Here is a 25,546-nt window from a genome sequence, read left to right on the forward strand (position 1 = left end):
AGTCAAACAGTTTCTACCCTGCTGTGGGGGTCCATGCCTCCAGCAGTATTCCCTATGTAGCTCCAGATCCAGTTTCTCAGTGTCTACTGGGCTGTCCCTCCTGGGTGCTTGGCTGAGGCCTCACCCAGCCCTTCCCTCCATCAGGCCTTGGTTAGGGGGCTCTCTGACTCTGAGGTTATGCACCTGAGCACCTGCTTTGGTGACTCCTTCTCTACTGTTCTCAACCACCCAGGGACCAATTCCCCCTGAAAGTCCCACCCCCAGAGCCTGTCTCATATGCACCCCTTACTTGTATTCCTTTGCACCACCAGTCAGTTCCTACATCACCTCCTCACAACTGTTTGAGGTAAGTCCTCCCTGAAACACATCCCTCATAAAAGCCAGCATACAAATAACACACAACTCCCCAGCCTGATATTTACACTTTCCTCTCTTGCTCTCCCACTTGTGTCTTTTGCATACACTGAACAAGATAGTTATTCTCCACACCCACATGATGCTTTCCTATCACCATGCCTTTGCAAAGCAGCATGGGCATCACCTGGGAGTTTGTGACAAATGCAAGTCTTAGGCTTAATCCAAACCTATTAAGTGAGAATTTCACTAAGTCCCTCCACCCCTGAAGCCTCCAGAGGGCAGGTGAGGACCTCATTCTGATGCCAGCCTCATCTCCCTATTCTACACTTCCCACACTCTGCTGTGTATAGATGCAGCCAAGTTCATCTGGGGCTCCCCACCCACAGGATGGTAAGATCTCAGCCTCAATGGTCTTTGTATTGTCCACAGCGCCTAGTACTGTGCTTTATGTGTAGGTAGTGCTCAACAAATGCTTAGAAAATAGAATTATTAACAAACTTGAAAACAAGTTTCCAAGAGAATGAAAGGGTGGTCTATCTTCTAACATATTATACTGGGGAAGAAGAGGAAATGCAGTTTAAGTTTGTTTGAGACTGCTAGGGAGGGTATAATTCACACAGAGCTCATACCATGCAGAATCTTACACCAGCAACTCTTAGTTTCCTAGTTTATATATGTGCTCAATTATCTGAAGATTTTGTAAAATTCCCTCAGTAAATATATATTATTTATTATTAAAAAAATACAACTCAAAGGATATTAAAGAAAAAACCAATAAATATTTACATAGAGAGAAGCAGCCACATTCATTTCCCTCCCAATCCATAAGATGGTAAAGTCGCTGAGGGCAGGGACTGGGCCTCAATGATGGATGTCCCCATAAGGGATTTGGTTAATAGTTAACTCTCTCCAAACCGATTAATGTGCACAATTCTCTACAAGTAGCAGCCAATTGGAAATGACAAGGAAGAATTAGGTTTATCTCTTAAAAGAGGTAAATCTTTTGCCTCTTAAAAGGCAATCTAACTTATAGGATCATTGTTCAAAAGTAAAGATTAAATGGTCAAGCACTAATAATTGTAAAGGATATGCAAATATAAATGCAACCCACATGAATAAGTATGAGAAAAAAATATCAATGTTCTGGAAAACCATGGGAAAATGGCAACAATTCACATAAATATAATTGCAGCTGCATGAGCTCAGGTCAGTGAACAGCCTTCCTCCCATCAGGGCTGAAAACACTAAGGGAGCTTATCAGTCCCCCATCCCCCAGGGGCCAGCAACACCCACCTCGATAATCTCCGTCTGTGCATGCTTTGTCCAGAAGGCCTGAGGAGGGGTGGTTACACTCACTGCTACAAAACTATTTGGTTTTCGATCTAGGGATGGCGTGTGCAGCTCACTGCAAGCTATAGAATCAAGATGGGAACAAGATGGGAAAGAAATGAATCTTTTAAGATTAGGTTCCAGTTAGTTCTCTGTTGGAAACATATCCAAAGAAAGCAAGAAGAAAAAAAAAAGTAAATGTTACTCAAAGGGATAAGATGATCATGTTGTCAGTAAACAAAAGGTGATTTTTAAAATTTGAAACAATCTCTTCCCACACTCCTTCTTTTCCCGCCCTCATGACAGCAGTACCCAAACTGCGATGGAAGGTTGAGCTAAAGAAGGCTTTCAATGCCCATGGAATGTTGCATGGCAGTCTGACCATAAGGCTTGACCTTAATAATGTATTGCACTTGTAAGTCCCTGAGCTAAGGCAGCCACAGAGTCAATTAAATCAAGACACAGCTACACACTCTTGTATTTTCTGATGGCCACTGCCAACCCTATACTTAAAGTACCCCATGGGTCTCTGTGTGGATGTATGTTGTAAGCAAATTAAAATTCTATAGCAAAACAAAGCCTTTAAAAAGAAAAAAAAAAGGAAGCCATTGCTCATTTATTTCTTTTATAAGACTCATCAAATATAAGTTTACTAAAAATGTTACATTTCAGAATTAAAAGTACCCTGTAGAAACATTTCAATTTGTTGTAGTAAGCATTTTGAAATAGATAACAAGACCCAGATGATTCTATTATGGAAGTGATTCACAGGAAAATTTATCATATGTTACTAAATCGAATATGCCACCTGTTATAAAATGCACAATGAAAGAAAAAAAATACTGCCATTAGACTATGATATACTACTGATGTAAGACACTATCTAAACAGAGATACTAAAACATGAAAAAAATACATCTTGAAATTGAGGAAATATATAGTAAATTCATGCTCAACAATAGTAGAAACAACTAGCTTTTTTGGAGGGAGTCCATTTGAAATGTTCAGTTATTATCTTTTAAATTAAGAGCAAAGAACATTAAGACTTATGAACTTTATTTCAGTCTTTCACAATGTGAAAACTTTTGGTTATAGATAGTGTCAACGATTATACAATAATATGACTATACTTACACATTTAAAATACACTTAAAACAGTTTAAAAGGAAAATTCTAATATGATATACATGCTACCACAATTACAAAGTAAAAACAAGAATTAACTCTAATTTGAAAAAATATATTTTCTTTGCACAAAATCTGTTGCATATACATTTTTCTCAAAAGTATATGGAGTATTTTTAAGAATAAACCATATGTTGGGACACAGGTCAACTGTCAATAAAACTATGATGACTGAAATCACACCAACTATTCTTTCTGATCACAATGCTGTAAGACTAGAAATCAATTACTCAAAAAAAACAAAAACAAAAACAAAAACAAACCAAAACCAGACATTCTGTAGGAGAGAGGGAGGGAAAGGGATCAAAATGAGGGAGGGAAGTGCACAAGGCACTATGGAGATGGTGCATGGTGAAATGGTGGTGGAAATTCTATGAGGACTACATCTGAGAAAAGAAAGCAAACACTGTAAGAAAAAATAAAGAATAGAATAATAAAAAAAACAGGAAAAACCATAAATACATGGTAACTAAGTAATATGCTGCTTAATAGCTATTGAATTAAAGGGGAAATTAAGACAGAAATAAAAAAAAATACCTCAAGACAAATGAAAACGAGAATACAAGACACCAAAATGTATGGGATATAGCAAAAAAGCAGTCTTAAGATAACTGTATTGCAATGCAAGCCCACATTAAGAAGCAAGAAAAATTCCAAATAAACAATCTAGTACTACACCTAAAGCAACTTAAAAGAGAAACGAGAACAAAAGTTAGTAGAAGGAAGGAAATGATAAAAATCATTGCAGAAATAAATGAAATAGAGATGACAAAGACTACACAAAAGATCAGGGCAATGTTAATAATTAGAAACGAAAGAGGAGAAATTATCACAGATGGTAGAAGAATACAAATAATCATAAGGAATTACTATATTATACACCAAAAACTTTGGTAACCTTGAAGAAATGGACAACTTTCTAGAACAATATGCTTTACCAAGACTAAACCAGGAAGAAAGAAAAGTTGAATGAACCAATTACATCATGGAAATTGAAGCAATAATCAAAAATCTCCCCCAAAACAAAGCCCAGAGCCAGATGGTTTTACAAGCAAATTCCATCAAACCTTTAAAAAGAACTTATGCCCATTTTGTCCATTTTCTAAAAATCCAAGAAGAGAGAAACTATAATACATTTTATGATGCCAGAATTACCTGCACCAAAACCAAATAAAGACAGCACAAAAACATATACAATTTAACAATAAAAATATAAGCAACCAAATTAGTAAGTGGGCAGTGGCTCTGAACAGACATCAAATAGGTCAATTAAACACATGGAAAAATGTTCATCATCACTTCTACTAAGGGAGATACAGGTAAAAATCACAATGAAATATTATATCACCCCAGTGAAAATGACACTTATTAAAAGATGCACATTCCAGAAAGGATATGGAAAAAGAGGAACCTATTAACTGTCAGTGGTAATGCAGACTGGTGCAGCAACTTTCTATCAAGAAAACAATCATGACAGCCCTAAAAAATTAAAAAGGAAAATAACATATGACCCAGCAGTTCTATTCTTGGGCATCTATCCAAAGAACATAAAACCATCAACTCAAAAAATTTTATGTTCTACAATGTTTACTGCAGCATTATTTACAATAGCTAGGATTTCTAAACAACTTAAGTATCTAGTGATAAAAGACTGAATCAAGCATATTCCACACAATGGAATTATTCAGCTATATTTGGTAGATCAGAGAGTACAATGCCTCAAAAGGGTATGAGGAGAGTTTAACTGAGATGTTATTCATCACGTTCCTTTGGAATAGGTCATCACTGGCTATCACTGTGTTTTGAAACTAGCTGTAATGATCTAACGGCTTTTTGCTTCTAATTACACTTTAATATTGTATTGCTGCAAGCACTATCTCTTTTTGTTAGCAAGACATTTTTGTGTTTGTTCTATTCATTTAGATATACCCAGATATTTAGCCAGGGTCCCGTTCTCCATGTTTTTGGATTTTTGCATTCCTTCCTGCATCTGGGAAGTTCCACAGGGAATCATCTTGCATCTACTGAGGAAAACCCGTTTAGGTTGCCTATATTGCCAAGTCTCGGTTTCACAAATTCCTTTAGCTTATATGGTCTGAAATGTCTTCATCCCATTCTTGAAGGACATTTTCTCTAGGTAATTTATCTCACACCTTTGAATGTATTGTCTCTGGGCTTCTATTTTTTTTCTGTTATGAAGTCAGAAGTCACTCTAACTGTTGCTACTTTGTGTGTGTGTGTGTGTGTGTGTGTTTTCTGGCAGCTTTTAAGATTTTACATTGAGTTTAATTTTCAGTAGTTTTGCTATGAAACATCTAAGTATATTTTCTTTTATTTTAATTCTGTGACTTGTACTTAGACAGAAATGCTTAAATACATTGTTTTTGTACTGTTTCTCTTTATGATCTTTGGACACATTAGAAATGTATATGAAACTTTCTCTCTCTCTCTCTCCCCCCCTCCCCCCACTCTTTCTTCCAGTAGTTTTCCATTATTTTATCTCTTTGGCTTTATTTTGGAATTTTTCTTCTTGACCTATGTCTAAAATCACTAATTTTCTCTTCAGTTATGTTCAATCTGCTCTTTAGACTGATTCACTCATTTAGCTGCACTTACTTTATTTTTAAATTCTAAAATACCCATTTAGTTTTCTTTATTTCTAGTTCTTTGATGAAATGTTCAATAATGTCTTTATCCTTTAGTATAACTGATACTGCTATTTTAGCATCTGGAGCTAATATATCTGGAGCTTCTATGGGTCTTTTCTGTTTCTGTTCATGTTTCTCATCTCGTATTTCTGTTATCTCTAATTTTATGTTGAATATATTTATAAAACCATTTATAGAATTATTTGAGACCTAGGGTGATGCTTTCTTCAGAAAAGATTTAGGATTGCTTCTGCCTGGTGCCAAGAAGCACTAGCATTCAAGGGTCACCTTCATTTATTTTCAGAAACTGAGCCAACCCTGTTTCAGGTCCCCTTACTCCAGAGGTGTAAACTTTCAGATCCTATATCAAAGTAAGAAGTATTCACTAAGTATCATTTCCCTGATGGGCCCTGGAAAATCATTCCTGAGAAGCTGTCAAAATCACTGCTCGGCCTTGGGATCTCCTTGCCGGGCTCTCTGACATCACTCTAAGTTCCCAAAAGATTGACAGGACAACCTCCATCCTCAAATCTTTTACTATTTATTCAATTCTCTGGAGATATAGACTAGATATTTCTTAGATTTTGCCCTTTTTCTCATATGTCCGGGATGATAGGATTTGAATGTTGCTATTGCTTCCATTTATTAGCATATGGGTATCTTTACCCCTGGAATTCAGAAATTTTATTTTTTTTAAAGAATATTTGCTTCCCACCACCCCCTCAGATTGAGCCCCATAGAATTTCCTTCCCCAAGGCATCTGTGCACCATCACCATAGTCCTCTGTGCTCTTCCCTCCCTCCCTCTGATCCCTCTCCCTCCTCCTCCCCTGCAGTATGTGTCTGATTTATAATTGTCTGTTTTTGCTTTGTTGCCTTTTGTATTATTATTTTCTTATACTGATGTCTTATTTGGTTCCCCTATATTCCTCCTATTAGTGAAACCATCCAATACTTTTCTTTTCCTTCTGGATTTTTTCACTGAGCATAATTTCTTCCAGCTCCATCCATGTTGCTGCGAATGGCATGAGGTTTTTTTTGATTGCTGAATAATATTCCATTGTTTATATATTCCACATCTTCTTGATCCAGTCATCTATTTTTGGGCATTTGGGCTATTTCCAGGTTTTACCTATTGTAAATAGTGCTACAATAAACATAGGTGTACAGGTGTTCTTTTGAATCAATGTTTTTGTGTCCTTTGGGTAGATCCCTAGGAATGGAATTGATATTCAGAAATTTTATAAGGAGCTGCCTAGCACCTGGGGGACTGTCTGGGTCTTAAGATCCCTCCCTCCTCTCAGGAAAGGGTTTGGCTGTTACTTTTGACCCACTGCTGCTCCTCTTCTGTCTCTTTCTCTTTTTTTGGGACTCCTGTCAACCAAATATTAGACCTTCTTAGGATTTTTCCCCTCTTCACTCACAATCTCTGCTACTTGGTATTTTTTTTCCATCAGCTCTGAGATTGTTTCATTTCCTGTCAGATTAATAACCGTTTTCAACAGTGTTTCTTTGACTTTACATGTTTTCTATGAAGATACAGCAATAATTCACTTATCATAAAATTTACCCTCTTAATGTATGTAATTCAATGGTCTTTAGCATATTCAGAGTTGAGCAACCATCACCACTATCTAATTCCTGAATACTGTCATTATTAAAAAAATTAAAATTAGCCATCATGCCCCATTCCCCCTACCTCCAATCCCTAGAAACTACTCACTAATCTACCTTCTAACCATACAGAATCTGAAAATTTCATATGAACACAATCATATAATACATGGCCTTTCATGTCTGGCTTCTTCCGCTCAGGTTTTCATGGTTCATTCATATTGTAGCAACTTTCAGTATTTCATTGCTTTTTACTGCTAAATAATATTCCGTTATATAAATATGCCACATATTATTTATCTATTCATCATATCTATGATGGGTATGTGGGCTATTTTCACATTTTGGCTATTATGAACAGTGTTATGGACATTTGTGTCCAACTTTCTTTTGTGGACATATGTTTTTATCTTCCACTGCATACAGACTTCTTGGTTAGCTGTACTTTTCTTTCAGCAATTAGTATATGTGATCCTATCGCCTTATGACTTCCATGGTTTCTGGTGAGATATGAGCTTTTAAGCTTATGATGACCCCTTGTACATGATAAGTCACTTCTCCCTTGATCCTACTTGGGAGTTCATTGGGTTTCTTGAATATCCAGATTAATATTTTCCATCAAATGAGGGATGCTTTCAACCATTATTATTTCAAATATCCTCTCCGCCCCCTTCTTTTTCCAGAATGAAGTTCATAGCATGTATTTACTGTGTGTGTGATATGTATAGTATACTGGTATGCTTGATTGTCTCTCATAGGTCTCTAAGATTGTTCGATTTCCTTCATTCTGTTTCTTTCTGTTCCTCAGTTTGGATCATCTTAACCGATATCTCTTCAAGTCTGATGATTCTTCTACCCATTCAAATCTTCTGGTGATTTTGTTCATTTCAGTTATTATATTTTTCAAGTCCATATTTTCTGTCTAGGTCTTTATATAACTTCTATATATTTTTTTTTTTTCCTGAGGACACATTTCACATTTTATTTACACTTTAAGACTAACTTTAAAATCTCAAAATCACATATCCATATACCTATTTCCTTTTTGTTGATTTCACTTAAACTTAAATGCATGGTTTGTCAAACAAAGACTGTAAACAAATATTTACCATGTCTCTTACATGTAACACACAGGAACTGCTTTTAACAGAAATTGATCGACCTCTCCCCCATGACATTTTTTATAACTTCTATATTCTTCAATAGTAGTCAATATTTGGTGAGACATCATTCATATAATCTCTTTTAACTCCTTGGATATGGTTTCCTTTTGTTATTTAAAATAGTTGGGCTATTTAAAATAGTTGATTTAATTTTTTTTTAATCTCCTAAGTTAAACATCTGTACTTCCTTGGGGGTACTTTCTAATGACTGTCTTTTTTACTATGTATGGGCCGTATTTTCTTGGCATTTTTTAGCATGTCTCATAATTTCTTGTTTAAAACTAGACATTTTAAATAATACGATGTGATAAATCTAGAAAACAGATTCGCCCCACTTCCCAGGGTTTGATGTTTCTTTTGTGTTGCTGTTGCTGTTTGTTTAATGACTTTCATGATCTAAAAGTAGTATTTTCTGTCATGTGTGAACACTGACATCTCAGCCTGGTTAACGTAATAGTCACTGAATGACTAGACAGCTATCTCCTTCAACACCAGGAACCTTATCAAGGGGATTTTGCTAAGAGTCTCAAGGTCAGCAAGCAGTTTATAATTCTGTATCTCAGTCTATATTTCCTGTTTACACAGAACTTCAAGGTAAGGCCACAGTGCTTGCTTCTGGTCTTCTCAAGTTTACCATCATCGTGTACATAGCCCTAAACATTTACACAGCCTTATACATGCACAGGTCATCAGATTCCCAGGAATATATCAGAACTTTTCAAAGCTCTTGATGGATATATCATTCTCCAGATTTTTCACATCTAAGGTTTTTTTTTTCATTCCATTAATATTGTTTTTTATGGACATTGATGGACAGTAATTTCTTATTTTGATGAAGTCTAATCTATTTTTTTCTAATTTTAAGAAGTGATAGGCTTTTTCCTTCTATAATGTCCATGTCCTTCAAAACAAATCAGAAAACAAAACAAAAATAAACCAATGGACACTGACAACAGAACTTAAGTTCCAGAGCAGAAGAGGCTGAGAAGGGATGGGAACAAGGGGATAGATGGTCAAATATGGATCTAAGTAAAAAGAAAAAAGAAATTATTCTCTGGGAAAGGGAATACCCCATTGCCAAATCTGGCCAAAAGCAATGTGGGGCAGCATTTTTAAATCCTTTCCCAGTTTTATCAGTTCATTACTTAACACTCTTTTCTCTCTCCCAGTGAGTAGATAAGGCAAGATGTATGCACATGCTCATACCAGTAGAAACAGGCAATAAAGCCCTGAGTCTTTGATAATATTTTATTATTAATTGTGAAGTGATAACAATAAATCTTTTAAAGTGGGGGGAGGGAGAGAAGGAAGAGGAATAAAGAAGTTAAAGCATGAAAGACACTCAATCTGTCATTGCTGCCTCTGAAGACAGGGAATAGGGAACCCGTGCCAAGGAAAGAGGCTCCCAAAATGCTGAGAACCTGCCTCAACTGATAGCTAGCAAAGAAATAGGGGCCTCAATCCTAAAAACAAAGTATTAATTCTGCCAACAATCTGAATGAGCAAAGAAATGGATATCCTAGACACTTTGATTTTGCTGACATTTAGATTTTGGTGTTGTAAAACTCAAAGCAGAGATTTGGGTGAGTCTCTTAGATTTTTGATCTAAATGAACTATCAGACATGAAACCTGTGTTTAATAGTTGTTGTTTTATGATGTTAAATTTTTTTAAAAGATTTATTTATTTTTAAACAAGAACTGGGGTACAAGGTCAGAGGCATGGGAGAGTGAGAGGATTCACCAGAGACAGAGCGGGGAGCAGAACAGGCAGCCAGACCAAAGGCACTGCTGAGGGGAGCAGCAGGAGAGACAGGAGAGGTCTGCAGCCCCATGTGGGAATCTTCCTGGCCGGTCAGGAATCGAACCCGTGTTGCAGAGGCTGTGTACAGCCTCACAGCACTGCATTCAGCCTGCTGAGCCACCGGGGAGGCCCTATGATGTTAATGATTTATTTATGTACAGAAGAACTGAGGTACAGGCCAGAGGTACGGGAGGTGAGAGGACTCACCAGAGACAAAGTGGGGAACAGAACAGGCAGACTGACTGAAATACTCTGCTGAAGGGAGCAGCGGGCAAGGCAGGAGAGGTCTGCTGCACCATGTGGGTAGCTCCCTGGCCTGCCGGGGATCGAACTCACACCGCAGAGGCTGAGGACGGCTTCACAGTGCTGTGTTCAACCCCTTGCGCCATCAGGGAGGCCCAACCCTAAAATTTTAAATTATCATTTATTTACTTCTAGAAGTTTTAAGGTTTTATCACTTTTGAAAGTTCTACTCTACATCTGCTACTATGTCCACCTCAATAGGAATTCCCTTATTTGACTGTTTCACTTGCTTTCCCTGCTTTACATCCTTAAATAACCTTGGTCTGGATTAGGTGTGGATTCTTCACATCTAAGATTGAAATATCTAGATGTTTTGAGCACTGGTGATAAGATCTAAAGGTCAACAAATGAGGGGAAAATTGGTTATCATGTTAAGGGGTAATGGGACAATAGCCACATTCCAAACACATTTTCCTATGAGTTACATTCTCTTCTGGTCTCATCTTCCATGCAGTCTATCTAATTTCTCCCAATATATTACCCCTAGTTCAGGTTCCATAGCTACCATGAAGCTTTCTCTTAGAAGCCTACAGTCACATCTCCTCCTGTACACTTACATCATTCCTTTGGCATATTTCTATAGAAAACAGTAATCTGTGATATGTATGCCACATCTCACCAAGCAGATGATCCATAATCCGAGTGGAATAAATACTATTGAGTCAAACTGATAAAACATGTTTCAAGTATATATCATCTAATTCAGCAATTCTATATCCTAAGGAAATAATCAGTAAAATGCATGAAAGATACACAATTATATTTTCTGTAGTGCTTATAAAGGCTAACTAGATAGAATCTAAAATGTTCAACTACAAAAGACCAGTTAAAATAAATATGCCATGGACAATAATAGATTCTATGTAGGCATCAAAATGACAAGGCAGATCACAGCTTTATTAAAATGAAAAGAAGCTGCTGATATTTTGCTTCATGAAAAAAAAAACATGTTAAGAACAAAAGGATGATATTTTGGTAAACAAATACACAACCAATACTGTTAAAAATTTCTATATAGCACTATATGGACCTAAAAAAAAATCTGCAAGAACATATACCAAAGTCCCAACTATGATTCTCTCTCTGATAGGGTTTTCTTTTTCTCTTTAGCATTTTCTGTTAAAGTTTTTCAAATGGGCACATTTAATTTATTTTTTTTAGTGTAGCTTCTTTTTTAATTTAAATTTTATTTTTATATTCCCCATACAATTACAACCCCCTTATTTTGACCCCAAAGCCTCCTTTTCCCGCCCCCCACCCCCTATAGAGTGTCTCTGGTTCAATGTTGTTTGTTGATTTTGATATTTTCTTTCTTATAGTTATTCTTTTTCCTGGTCCCTTATTTAAGTTTTCTAGATTCCTGCTATGAGTGAGACCATCCTGTATTTTTCTTTTTCTTTCTGGCTTATTTCGCTGAGCATGATCCCTTCTAGCTCCATCCATGTTGCTGCAAATTGCATGTGTTTATCTTTTTTGAATGCTGAGTAATATTCCACGGTGTATATGTACCAAATCTTCTTGATCCGGTCATCTATTTTTGGGCATTTGGGTTGTTTCCAAAGCTCAGCTAATGTAAATAGTGCTGCTATAAACATAGGGGTACAGGTGCTCTTTGGAATTGATGTTTCTGTGTCCTTTGGGTAAATACCTAGGAGTGGAATTGCTGGATCATAAGGAAGCTCGATCTTTAGTAGGTCAAGAAATCTCCACATAGCTCTCCATAGTGGTTGGACCAGTTTGCACTCCCACCAAGAGTGCAGGAGAGTTCCTTTTTCTCCACAACCTCGCCAACATTTGTTGTTGCTAGTTTTTTTAATATGTGCCATTCTCACTGGTGTGAGATGGTATCTCATGGTAGTTTTGATTTGCCTTTTCCTGATTACAAGTGATGAACATTTTTTCATATGCCTGTTGGCCATTTGCATTTCCTCTTCAGAGAAGTTTCTTTTCAGCTCTTCTGCCCATTTTTTGACTGGATTATTTTCTTTGTTGTTGTTGAGTCTCATCAGCTCTTTGCAGATTTTTGTGATCAGTCCTTTATCATTAGTATTATGTGCAAAAATGTTCTCCCAGTTGGTGGGGTTTCTCTTTGTTTTTGTTATTGTCTCTTTTGCTGTGCAGAAGCTCTTTAATTTGATGTAGTCCCAGCTATTTATCTTTGCCTTCACTATCACTGTTTTGGGTGATGTGTCTGTAAAGATGTCTTTGATGTGCGTACCATGTAGTGTTTTGCCTATATTTCCTTCTATGTATTTTATGGATTCAGGTCTTATGTCTAGTTCTTTAATCCATTTTTGAGCTGGTTTTTGTGCATGGTGTGAGATAGTAGTCAAGCTTCATTCTTTTGCATGTAGCAACCTAGTTTTCCCAGCACCATTTATTGAACAAACTTTCTTTGCTCCAATGCATATCCTTTGCTCCTTTGTCAAAGATTAGTTGACCGTAAATCTGTGGGTTTATTTCTGGATTTTCTATTCGATTCCATTGGTCTGTGTGTCTGTTCTTGTTCCAATACCATGCAGTTTTGATGATTATGGCTTTGTAGCATAGTTTGAAGTATGGGAGTGTGATGCCTCCATTCCCTTCTTTTTCTTTTCAGGAGAGCTCTGGCTATTTGGGGTTTTTGGTGATTCCATATGAATTTCATCAATAATTGTTCTATTTCTTTGAAAAATGAAATTGAAATTTTGATTGGAATAGCATTGAATCTGTATATTGCTTTTGGTAGGATGGCCATTTTAATAATGTTTATTCTTCCAATCCATGAGCAGGGGATGTCTTTCCATTTTTTTTCTTTCTATATATATATATATATATTTTAAAGATTTATTTATTTATTTATTTATTTATTTATTTATTTATTTATTTATACAAGCACTGGGTATAGTCATAAGCGCGGGAGGGTGAGAGAATTCACCAGAGCCAGAGCGGGGAGCAGAACAGGCAGACAGACTGAAGTACACTGCTGAGGGGAGCAGTGGGCGGCAGGAGAGGTCTGCGCGCCATGTGGGACCCTCCTCCAGTGCCTGGGGAGCAGCTGGGGATCGAACTGGCATTGCAGAGGTTGCGGGCAGCTTCGCAACCCGGTGCTCAACCGCTGCGCCACTGGGGAGACTCTTTTTCCATTTCTTTGTGTCTTCTTCTATTTCTTTTAACAGTGTTTTTTAGTTTTCTTTGTATAGGTCCTTTACCTCTTTTGTTAGATTTATTCCCAAGTATTTGATTTTTTTTGTTTCAATAATAAAAGGGATGGTTTTTTTTATTTCTTCTTCCTTGGATTTAGTGTTTGTGTATAGGAAGGCTACTGACTTTTGCATGTTGATTTTGTATCCTGCCACTTTACTGAACTGATTGATGAGTTGAATTAGTTTTTCTGTGGAGTTTTTGGGGTTCTCTATGTATATTATCATATCATCTGCAAATAGTGATAGTTTGACTTCTTCTTTTCCTATTTGGATTCCCTGTATGTCATTCTCTTGTCTTATTGCTCTGGCTAGGACTTCCAGTATTATATTGAAAAGCAGTGGTGAGAGTGGACATCCTTGTCTTGTTCCAGATCTTAATGGAAATGCTTTCAGCTTTTCACCACTGACAATGATACTGGTTGTTGGCTTGTCATATATGGCCTTTATGATGTTGAGGTATGTTCCTTGTATCCCAAGAATTTCAAGGGCTTTTATCATGAATGGGTGTTGTACTTTGTTGAAAGCTTTCTCGGCATCTATTATCATATGGTTTTTATATTTCTTTTTGTTGATGTGTTGGATAACGTCGATTGATTTTCGGATGTTGAACCATCCTTGTGTCCCTGGAATGATTCCTACTTGGTCGTGGTGAATTATCTATGGATACATTGTTGGATTCTGATAGCTAAAATTTTATTGAGGATTTTTGCATCAGTGTTCATTAGGGAGATTGGCCTGTAGTTTTCCTTTTTTGTGTTGTCCTTGTTTGGTTTTGGTATTAGTGTAATGTTGGCTTCGTAGAACGTGTTTGGTATTATCCCTTCCTTCTCAATTTTTTGGAAGAGTTTGTGAAGGATAAGCACTAATTCGTCTCTGAACGTTTGGTAGAATTCATTTGTAAATCCATCAGGTCCTGGGCTTTTGTTTTTGGGAAGGTTTTTGATTACCATTTCAATTTCGCTGCTTGTAATTGGTCTGTTTAAGTGTTCTATTTCTTCTTTATCTAGCTTTGGGTGATTGTAGAGTTGTAGGAATTTGTCCATCTCCTCTAGATTGTTGAACTTGTTTCCATATAACTGTTCATAGTAGTTTCTGATTATTCTTTTGATTTCTGCTGTGTCTGTTGTGATTTCTCCTCTTTCATTTGTGATCCTGTTTATTTGTGCTTTCTCCCTTTTTTCCTTTGTGAGCCTGGCTAGGGGTTTGTCTATTTTATTTTTTCGAAGAACCAGCTCTTGGTTTATTGATCTTTTGGATTGTTTTTTTTTAGTTTCGATTTCATTTATTTCTGCTTTGGTTTTTATTATTTCTTTTCTTCTACTGGTTTGGGTTTTTTTTTTGTTGTTGTTGTTGTTGTTCTCTTTCTAGATCTGTAAGCTTTGAGATTAGGTTGTTTCTTTGAGTTCTTTCTTGTTTCTTGATGTGAGCCTCTATTGCTATATATTTTCCTCTTACTACTGCTTTTGCTGCATCCCATACATTTAGGAAATTGGTGTCCTCCTTGTCATTCAATTCAATGAATTTTTTAACTTCTTCTTTGATCTCATTAGTCCAGTGGTCTTCCAGTAGTGTGGGTTTCAATCTCCATGAGGTAGGAGATTTCCTTGCCTTCTTTTTATGGTTTATTTCTAGTTTGATGCCTTCGTGGTCAGAAAAGATGGTTGGTATGATTTCAATCTTGGTGTATCTGTTGATGTTTTTCTTGTGACCCAGTATGTGATCGATTCTGGAGAATGATCCATGTGTGCTTGAGAAAAATGTGTACTCAGATTTTTTTGGGTTTAGTGTTCTATAGATGTCTGTTAAGCCCAAGCACTCTAGGTCCTTATTTAGAGCTTTAGTTTCTTTACCTATTTTTTGTCTTGTTGATCTATCCATTGTTGATAGTGGTGTGCTGAAGTCTCCTACTACGTATGTGTTTTCTCTGATGTCTGTTTTCAAAGATGACAATAGTTGTCTGATATATTTTGGTGCTCCTTCATTTGGTGAGTATATGTTAACGAGTGTTATTTCTTCTTGAAGTATTGTCCCCTTGATCATAATGTAGTGACTGTTGGGATTCTTTTTACCTTTTTGAGTTTGAAATCTGTTTAATATAAGTATAGCTGTTCCTGCTTTCTTTTTTGGTCCATTTGCTTGTAGGATTATTTTCCATCCTTTAACTTTGAGTCTATTTTTATCTTTTTTTTTAATTCTTTTTTTTATTTGAAAGATTTGTTTATTTATTTATACAAGCACTGGGTACAGTCAGAAGTGCAGAAGGGTGAGAGAATTCACCAGAGCCAGAGCGGGGAGCAGAGCAGGCAGAAGGACCAAAGTACACTGCTGAGGGGAGCAGTGGGCGGCAGGAGAGGTCTGTGCGCTTGTGGGAACCTCCTCCGGTGGCCTGGGAGCAGCTGGGGATCGAACCGGCGCTGCAGAGGCTGCGGGCAGCTTCGCAACCCAGCGCTCAACCGCTGCGCCACCAGGGAGGCCCTATTTTTATCTTTTGTAGCTAAATGTGTTTCCTGGAGACAGCACAAGGTTGGGTTTTGTTTCTTAATCCAGCCTGCGACTCTGTGTCTTTTTATTGAAGAGTTTAGTCCATTTACATTTAGAATTAATATTGATATGTTAGCATCTGTATTTGCCATTGTGTTTGTCTTTCCTTTGATTTTATTTATTTATTCTTTTAATAACTTTTTTTTTTTTTGCCTTCTTTCGTTGTTATTCGTCCCTCTGAGGTTCTGGCTTTAGGACTCCTTGTAGTATTTTTGGAGTGGGGGTTTAGTTGTAATTAAATTCCAGAGTTTCTGTTTCTCTGGGAAGGTCCTTATTCTTTCTTCATAGAGGAAGGAAAGCTTTGCAGGATAGAGTATTCTTGGTTGGCATCTGTTGTCTTGAAGTCTGTTGACTATGTCCCTCCACTTTCTCCTTGTCCGTATTGTTTCTTCAGAGAAGTCTGATGTCAGTCTGATTGGTTTTCCTTTGTATGTTATCTGTTTCTTCTCTCTTGTCATCTTCATTATTTTTTCCTTGTCTTGGATTCTTGGGAGCTTTACTATTATGTGTCTTGCTGTATTTTTCCTTTCATCATGGAAGTTTGGTGTTCTTGCTTCTTGTATATCAATTTTCAGCTCCTTCTTCATGTTTGGGAAGTTCTCTTCAATTATTTCCTTGAATATTTTCTCTGTTCCTAGGTCTCTCTCCTCTCCTTCTGGGATTCCTATAACTCTTATATTTCCTTTCCTCAGGGAGTCAGATAGTTCCCGAAGTCTTTCTTCAGTCTTTTTCCTTTGTACTTCTCTTTCCTTTTCTGTTTTGGTTCTTTTTATTTCTGTGTCTTCGAGAGTGCTTATTCGTTCTTCCATTTCCTCTATTCTGTTATCACTGCTTTTCCCAGCATTCTTTAGCTCTCCTGTTAATCCTCTGATCTCCTGCATTTCCTTCATTTCCCTCTTTAGGGACTCAATTTCATTCTTGTAAGCATTGTTTTCCTTAATGACTTCCATCAGTTTTTTCACCACGGCAATTTAAATTCTTTTTCTGGAAGGCTCAGAAGTTCTTCCAAGTCACCGTAGTTGCAAGCTGGTAGATGGGTTTTGTTTTTTTTTGTTTGTTTGTTTTTTGTTTTTGTGGTGTGTCTTTTTTCTGAGGCATTGCTACTTTGCTTGTAGTTTTTCTTTTCCCTGTTGCCTGTCTTCTAATTTGCCTTATGTGTTGGGACACTGTGCCGCTGGTACTGGCTGGCATCTTTTTGGTATGTTTCAGGAGTTTCAGAAACTGGCAATCCAAACGAATCAAAAACTGTTATGCCAGAAGTCTAGTGAGGCAGTGGTACTTTGAGTATGTTAATGGTCACTGTCACAGAATCTCTCCTCCTTCTGTGTATAGTTACAAAGGTGAGTCTTGAAGTCCCCCAGACTTCCCTGGAGGTGGGGCAGCTGGATTATACTCTGGGTTCCAAATCTCTGGATCCTCCTCTGGGCTCCGACTTCCTGCCAGGTGGGGCTGGGCTTGTGGGGGCCTTCAGGTCACCTCTGATTGCTCAGGGAACCTTCTCCTTCTGGCTCCATGGGGAGCCTTCTGCCAGATTCAAGCAGTCTTTATTGAAGAAACGTCCCTGTTCTAAAAAGGCGATGCCTGTACACACTCCCCTGCGTGCTCGGTCTGCCCTGGCCTTGGGTCCCTGCTCCCCCTCTGGGCTTGGACTGCTGGCCAGAAAGGGCCTGGCTTGGGCAAACTTCCCAGCTCACCTCTGGCTCCTCTGGGAGCCTTCTGCTGGTTTCAAGCAGTATTTATTGAAGAATGGTCCCTATTCTAAAATGGCGATTCGGAGACAGGCACACTCTTCCGTGCGCCTGCTCCCCCTCTGGGCTCGGACTGCTGGTCAGAAGGGGCCTGGCTTGGGTGAACTTTCCAGCTCACCTCTGACTCCTCCGGGAGCTGTCTGCCTTCTGCCAGTTTCAAGCAGCCTTTACTGAAGAAAGGTCCTTATTCTATGGGGTGTTGGTGATTTTTTTCTGGTCACTAGGTGGCGCCAGAGATTTCTCCTAGTGTCCTTGGGGAGCTGTTTTTTTTTACCCCGTGGGACAGGGGAACAGAGTGGGAGTGGTGGGGAAAGCCTCAACGGCTTTGGGGTGCTGTGTCTGCCTTGTGCCCCACCGTCATGGGGATCCCACGCCCCAAATTTCATGCCACGGGCCTCAGTTCCAAAGCCCTCAGGTCTAGGACGCGGGCTGCAGCCCAGTTCAGTGTCCGCAGAAATGGCACCTTTTGCACCCCGCTCCCATGTCCAGGCGCCTGGTTTCTGATTACTCAGTGAGGGACATTCACCTCAGTGAGAGCCCCCGCGCATCTCCCCGCAAGCCTAGGTCGCAGGCACGGGGACCTGGGCAGCCGCAATCTGCGTATCCTTTTCAAGCGAGCTGCTTTTCCACACAAGCTTACCGGCTCGCCTGGGGCTGTGTGTAGGTCTCCGGGAGTCTTTGTTTTTCTCTAATGGTGCCTGGAGCCCTTCACTCACCTCCCCAGAGAATCCTGCAGGGTTCTCCACAGCTCCAGTTCACTGGGTGTGGTGGCTGAAATAGTTCCTTTCCACTCACAGTCCCGCTCGATGGGTAGTTTGTTCTTGTTGGTTGCTTTAGTTTTTTTGTTTTTTTCCTCCTTTCTGTTGGTCAGAGAGTGCCGACTTTGTGGGTGGGGGAGGGTAGCAGGTTTCTGAGCTTTCCCCCCTTCTAGTCCTCTTTTATAGCAACTTTCTTCTTTGGGTAGTTTGCTGGAGTCACCTGTTTATCTTCCGTGTCCCAGTTCTCACTGGGACCTGCTGCTTTTCCTCCCTATTAACCTTTTTTTAATGGGAGATCTTAATCGCAGCGTTTCCTTGCCACCATGTTGATCCGCCCTCCACAAAAATTCTTAATTTTTTTAAAGTCCAAAATTTAACAGACTTCCATTCTATCCTGTTTTCATCTGACCCCTCTCTGTATTCAAGTACCAAGACCCAGAGTCTCTCTGCTTCTGAAGTTTCCTGTCAGAGTAAACTTGTAGCCTCTGCAGAGCTAGAAGCAGAGTAGCAGAAATCTGAACCCCAAGCTCTTTCTTACACAAACTTTCCAGTAAGCCTTTTCTTTTCCTGGCTTCCTTAGTGCCTTTGGGACAACCCTCCACATTGCTTCTGCCTTCTTCACAGACATGGAGGAGTGACCATTCTTCTCTCCATCTGTTCCCTCCCTCAAGGTTATATTTTGTGGGTTCCAAAAATATTTCACTGTACAAGTTTGTGTTTCTGTTTCTTCCTGATGTTTGGAATGATTTAACATAAAGGGATGGAAATATGTTCACCTTTCTATCACAAAACCGGAAATCCTTGGGTTAGCATTATAAAGAGCAATGCTGGCATTCTAAAGTGGGGGTAGTCATGAGTGAGGGCTTCTTCCCCAAACACCCCATTTACAGCTAGTGGCACAACATCACTACCCAAAACAGAACCAACTATCTAGTCAAGGTGGGAGAAACCCTCTGAACTCAAAACATTTAACTTGAAATGGGGCTATTTTCAGAGTTTAATAATAACTTGATAATAGTACAATTACATTTTCATGGATTTTGCCAAAATCCTTTTGTTTTGTTTTGCTTTAATTGCCATGGTCATCTTTGTCTCTCAGACAGAAACAGCCATATGGCATGAGGAAACTGTTCTAGCAAGGTCAAGCTCAATGCCGTGCAGTTAATCTGTGGCACAGCCAGGACTGGAATTCAGGTCATCTTTTCTCTAAGGGGTGCTACTTTTATGTCACACCACCTCCTGGATACGGCTGCCAGGCCACCAACCAATGATGAGGAAAGGGGCAAGGAACACAGGAGGGGAGCAGGCTTTAAAAAAATCTGCAGCTGCCCACCCTACTCTCAACCTCCCCGGAAAGGCACAGTGATGCCACACTCCCCTGATCCTTGAGCTGGCACATTCTGCTACAATTTCTCTCTTCTGATGCTTCCTGAGAAGAGAGCACACAGTGTCATCACCTCTACTTAGGGAATAGGGAACCCAGCGTGAGAAAGCCAAATTCAACCACACAGGGCTGCTTGATTAGAGGCTGCAAAGCTAAGCTCAAATACAGTATTCTCAACCCTTCCTTCTCAGTCAGGTAGGAGGAGGGGAGAGGGAGCCTCTATCTGCAGCTCTGTTGGGGAGGGATGTGTAGTACATTTGTGGCATGTGGTCCCTAAGGTTCCCTCCCACTCGCAGGAAGTCCAGACCTGCCTCATGGCTTCATCTTTGCAGAAGCACTTTAGCAGAGGGGGAGTCCCAAATTCTACAACATAAATTTGTGCCAGTGGTCATGTTTTTGGTTATAAAAGCAACATATACTTTGAAACTAAGAAATATGGAAAGATCACCTACCTAAACTGAATTCCAAAATGGGCTCATCTGGATCTTGTATATTTCCTGAATAAAAAAAGAAAAAATGATCCTTAAAAAACTTGTCCTTGCTTTTAGATTGTATACAATAAACCTAAAAGCTTTTCCCCTCTAAAACTGTTACATCAGATGATTTGTTTTTGAAACATTTTGCTTCAAGGATTCCTAAGAAACCTCAGGCTAGAAGACAGAAACCTCCTCCAGGGGCCTGCACATCCACAATAGGGAGGACTTTTATCGTGGCTCCGCCACTCACCAGATAACCACTGTGGGCTTCTGGCAGGTGGCCACCCAAACTGGAAAGCTGATGGCAGTCAAGTGCTAGTGGAAGCAGTTCCCAGCAAGAGGGAACTCCTATTCCACTTCCTATTCCCATAGCCAGTCAGAAAGATGCCATACCAGGGTGCCTCCAGGCTGGAACAGTCACAGGGAACTCTTCCTGGCTATTTGCTGGTTCCCAGGAGGCAGCTTGGCTCTCCCAGCACTGCGACAGTGTGCAACCCACACTCTGTGAGTTGGTACTAGGAGCCCGGCACTGCCCTGAGGGCCTCACCTGCTAGAGAGAGGCCAACCATGTCAGCTGCCACGTCGATGGTGGAAGCCCGCTGCATCGCACGGGCCCTGGCGCCATGGCGAGGGCTGTGCTCTCTAGCTGTCATGATGTCATTGGCGAAGATGTACTTCCTGTTCCTGGGTCAGACCACGCCTGATTCCCTGGGAAGCGCTATCACCAAGCCCTAGTTCCCTAAGGTGGTGGCAGTAGTCCTGTGAAATAGGAACAAACTTGAGGAAGAAACATAGGAATGGTGACCAAGAGACACACTGCCCTCTTATAGAAAAAGTGAGCTGAAATGGGCAAGATGCAGGGAACCTGGGGTATTCTGGCAGGTGAGGCAATAGAGGTAGAGTCTGTCATCTCAGTCTCAGCTCTACCTAATCACTTTCTTCAAAACTACCCCCCACACACCGCAAAAGGCAATATCCATAGGATCCCATAAAGAAACCATGTATTCTTAAATGAAGACATGCCACATTAAGTGATGGTTGAAATATAATCATAAATATCATTTTTGAGATTTTCTTGTTTGATTTATTATGCTTTTCCATTAGCAAGTCTCACAAAATCTTTACAATTTTATCATTTATTTTATTTTAGAATCTCTAAAATTTTAAACCAATTCACTATAACCTCTAATGAAGAGGTTTGCCACCCCCGGGCTCCAACAGCATGAAACATTAGCAACACAAGGGTACATGTCTCCAGCCAGGTCTCTTTCTTCCCAAAGCTACAGAAACTTCACGTGTGTCTCAGTCTCAAGTTTTCTTTCCTGCAAAACATGTAAGTGATAATATAAGCCTAACTAAAGTGTATGGTGCTATGCTGTGGAAATGGAAGACTCTGGGCAAAGCGCCACTGCAGGCTGAGTCAGACAGATGCTCTAGCATAGCACAGAGCTCACAATCTTGTCTAAGAATGTGGTTAACTATCAAGAAGTGAGTTTCGTATTTTTCAGTCCTCTGCACTACAATTCCTGCTGTCTCTAGAAGGAACCAACCTATACAAGCTAAAATAATTACACGGAAATAATAAGGCAGGTTTAAACATCTTTCTCCAAGGTTTCCATATAGCCAGACTGCCCTGTCTTCTCAGAGACTGTCAACATATTGCTATGCCTCAAGGGCCCTTGCTCCCACTCTAAAGTTAACTCACCCAGCAACTTACTGAACATGTTTGTTCTTGGACCAGTTGAGACACGTGGCATTTCTTCATAGAAGTACATCCAAATTCATCATCTAAAAATAGAAAGTCATGAACTTAACATCTGGTCAAACGTAAGTACCCAAGAATGTATATTATAACACATACCTTATAATTTCAATGCCTATAAGGATGGGGAAGCCAGGAATTATTATATGTTCTTTTGAGCTTCACACACCAACCTAACCTTTTGACTCAAAAACAAAAGTATGAGAAACAGAAAGTACACATTTCTATCCCCTCTTCGGGGTGATCCAGATGAAGTTGGGCCAGCCCTAAAACCCCTACCAGGTAGTTGGGATGTGGTTTGGGGTAAATGATAAAGTAAAAAGCCCAGTCTGAATCTTCTTGCTCATAAATAAGCTACAGGTCCTGGGAGAAACTGCTGAGCTCCTCTGAGGCTCTGCTTTCCAGTGTCTAAGATGGTTATACCCATCTCATGGTGCTGAAGTGAGAACCAACTGTACAAGAATGGAAAAGGGCCCTGCAAACTCCTCTGGGCTCCCACCATACTGCTGCTGGGCCATTGGGTACCTTCCTATAAAACACAACACCAGGCTCTGACCAGCTAGGGGCTGTCAGGGTAGACTGCAGGGCCCAGCAATGAGCCATATGAAGCCCCATAGAATGGAGCATAGACATCAGCAAAAACAGTGTGCTCAGGCAAACTCAGTTTCCCTTGTAGGATGTGCTCCTACCCCTCTCACTGGGCACATCCCAGAACCATTAGGCAGGGCACCTAGCAGAGAAGACAGTGGCCTGGCTGGGGAGCCACAGACATCAAAAGACACGCAAGTCAAAAAGAAGCAGTGGAAATGTTAACAACTATGAAAGTTCTTACAGTACAAACATCTGTATTTCAAGATAATGTTTGTACAAATTAAGCAAAAGAAATAAAAAGAAAACACTCACTAAAAATCCAGTGGCAAAAGGCAGAGTTCATAAAAGAGGAGGACACGTGGTAAACATTTAGGAAAAGTGACCAAACTCACGCATAATAATTAAAGCAGTACTAAATAAACCTGCATCACCTATTGATAAATCAGTCCTCTAAAAGAGGTTTGTTTGTTCTGAGAATATACTTTGCCAGCAGGGGTAGGAGAAACTCTAGTTAGCTCTCCTACACTGTTCATAACATTTTAGCATGGTATAAGCATTTCAGAAAGCAATTTGACATTATTTATCAACATTTGTAAATAATAACAAAAATTCCTGCCAATAGTCCAAAGATGTTCACTGTAGCAATACTTACAAAGACAAACACTAGAATCAATCAAAATGCTCAGCTACAGGCAAATACATTCTGGACCATCTGTAAGACACTCATTTTTTTTAAGATTTATTTATTTATGCATATAAGAGCTGGGGTGTAGGCCAGAGGTGGGGGGGGTGGGTGAAAGGATTCACCAGAGACAGGGTGGGGAACAGAACAGGTGGATTGACTGAAATATACTGCTGAGGGGAGCAGCTCCCTAGCCAGGGATCAAACTCGTGCTGCAGTAGCTACAGATTGTTTCATAGTGCTGACCCCTTGCACCACCAGGGAGGCCACTAAGACACTTTTAAATGGCTGCCAAAATTAATTAAAAGCTACTAAACACATGAAAAGTCTTTCAATCATAATTATCAGGAAAACACAAATTATAACAGGAGATACCTCAGCATGTCCACTAGAATAGCTAAAAAGGTCAGATAATACCAAGTGTTGGCAAGGATATAGAATAAACAGAAGACTAATATGCTACTAGTGGAGCATAGAATGGTACAGTCACTCTGGAAAGCAGGCAGTATTACTCAAACTGAACATAGGCCTACCCTGTGACCTAAAATACAAAAATCCAAGTTATTTTCACAAAAAAAAAGAAAAAAGAGATAGATAAAGAATGCTTAGAGAAATAACATTCACAAGTATCAAAAACTAGAAATAATCCAAATGTCTGTCAATGGCAGAATGGGCAAAACCACGCAGCTGACTCATTGCCTCTGTCAAGGGGGAAAGCCAGACACACAGGAGTATATTCTAGGCAGCTCCATTTCTATGAAGGTCAAGCACAGGCCAAAGTATGGCATGAGAAGTCAGAACAGTGGTATCTTTGAGGGGTGAGTACTGACTGAGGAATAAGTGAGGAAGCTTCAAGTGTTCTGGTTAGGTTCTGACTCTGGAGCTAAATTCCATGAAAGAATTTACTGTGTGAAAATTTATCAAGCTGTACATGCATGATCTTTACACCTCAACAAAGTTTCACCCTGTTAATGACTATAAAAAAGCAATTCAACATGAAAAAATGTTTATATCAAGTTCTACACTGTGCTTGTTTTTAATGAAATATTCTATTTGTGCTCTCATTAGCCATTAAAAAAGATAGGACACCCCACCTCCTAGACTCATATGTTGAAATTTAACTCCCAATGTCCTGGTAGCTGAAGTAGGGTCTTTGAGAGGTGACCAGATAATGAGGGTGGAGCCTCATGAATGGGATTAATGCTCTTACAAAAGATACCCCAGATGGTTGCCTTGTTCCCACATGTGAGAACACAGCAAGATGCTATCTGTGGCCAGGAAGCAAGTCCTCAGCAGGCACTTAGTCTGCTAGCACCCTGACCTTGGATTTCTCTGCCTCAGAATCATGAGAGATAAATTTCTGTTGTTTATAAGCTATTCAGTCTATGGTATTTTTTTGCTAGCAGCCTGAATCTGAATGAACTAATACACAGATGTAGTGTCAATATTCAAAATATATAAAGAGCTTCCAAAAATCAGCAGGAAAAATACAAACAACCCAATGGAAAAATGAGTAAATAAGTAGCTAATTTTTAAAATAAAATAAAGATAAACATAAGAAAATTATTGGCTACCAATAATTGAAGGAATGAAATCAAAAGGAGAATAAGGTGTTATTTTTCACCCACTGAACTGTGTAAAATTAACAAACTTTGGGAAGGATGCAGTTATTACTAGTTTCATAGAGGGTTGATGGAAATGTTAAATTGCTACTGGGGGAGGGGGATTTGGAGTATACTTTCACAGAATCTAAATTAAAACAAAACAATATGACCACGAAAAAATAAAATGAAACACAACACAGAAGGAAATAGTCAGCAGGAGACCCCATGAAGACAATGGCATGTTTGGGGGCAACCATGGAGAACTGGCATCTTTCTTAGCTCAAGGACATCCTCGTCCATCACCTGGGGCAAAGGCAGCACTCTGGGGAAAAACGAGTTGGAGAAAGCAGCTCTTTTCGTTGAACCTGTTCACAGCATTCCCTTCCCCTGCCTGGCTGTCCTACACAGCAAATTA

At 39.4% G+C, this 25,546-nt stretch overlaps 1 protein-coding gene across 8 annotated transcripts in view; it reads right to left on the reverse strand.

Moving 5' to 3' along the window:
* Nucleotides 1–21,145, reverse strand: part of INPP4A (inositol polyphosphate-4-phosphatase type I A) — a gene marked incomplete at both ends in the record, with an annotated part of 73,381 nt that extends 52,236 nt beyond the window's left edge. For all 8 annotated transcript variants that reach the window (XM_084235880.1, XM_084235879.1, XM_084235874.1 and 5 more), the window contains 3 exons: nucleotides 1,651–1,769; nucleotides 20,469–20,513; nucleotides 21,040–21,145. In XM_084235880.1, coding sequence (XP_084092006.1) covers nucleotides 1,651–1,769; nucleotides 20,469–20,513; nucleotides 21,040–21,145 — 270 coding nt within the window. The remainder of the gene's footprint in view (nucleotides 1–1,650; nucleotides 1,770–20,468; nucleotides 20,514–21,039) is intronic.
* Nucleotides 21,146–25,546: the final 4,401 nt, after the last annotated feature.

This window comes from Talpa europaea, assembly GCF_964194135.1.
Source record: "Talpa europaea genome assembly, chromosome: 6".
Lineage (NCBI taxonomy): Eukaryota > Metazoa > Chordata > Mammalia > Eulipotyphla > Talpidae > Talpa > Talpa europaea.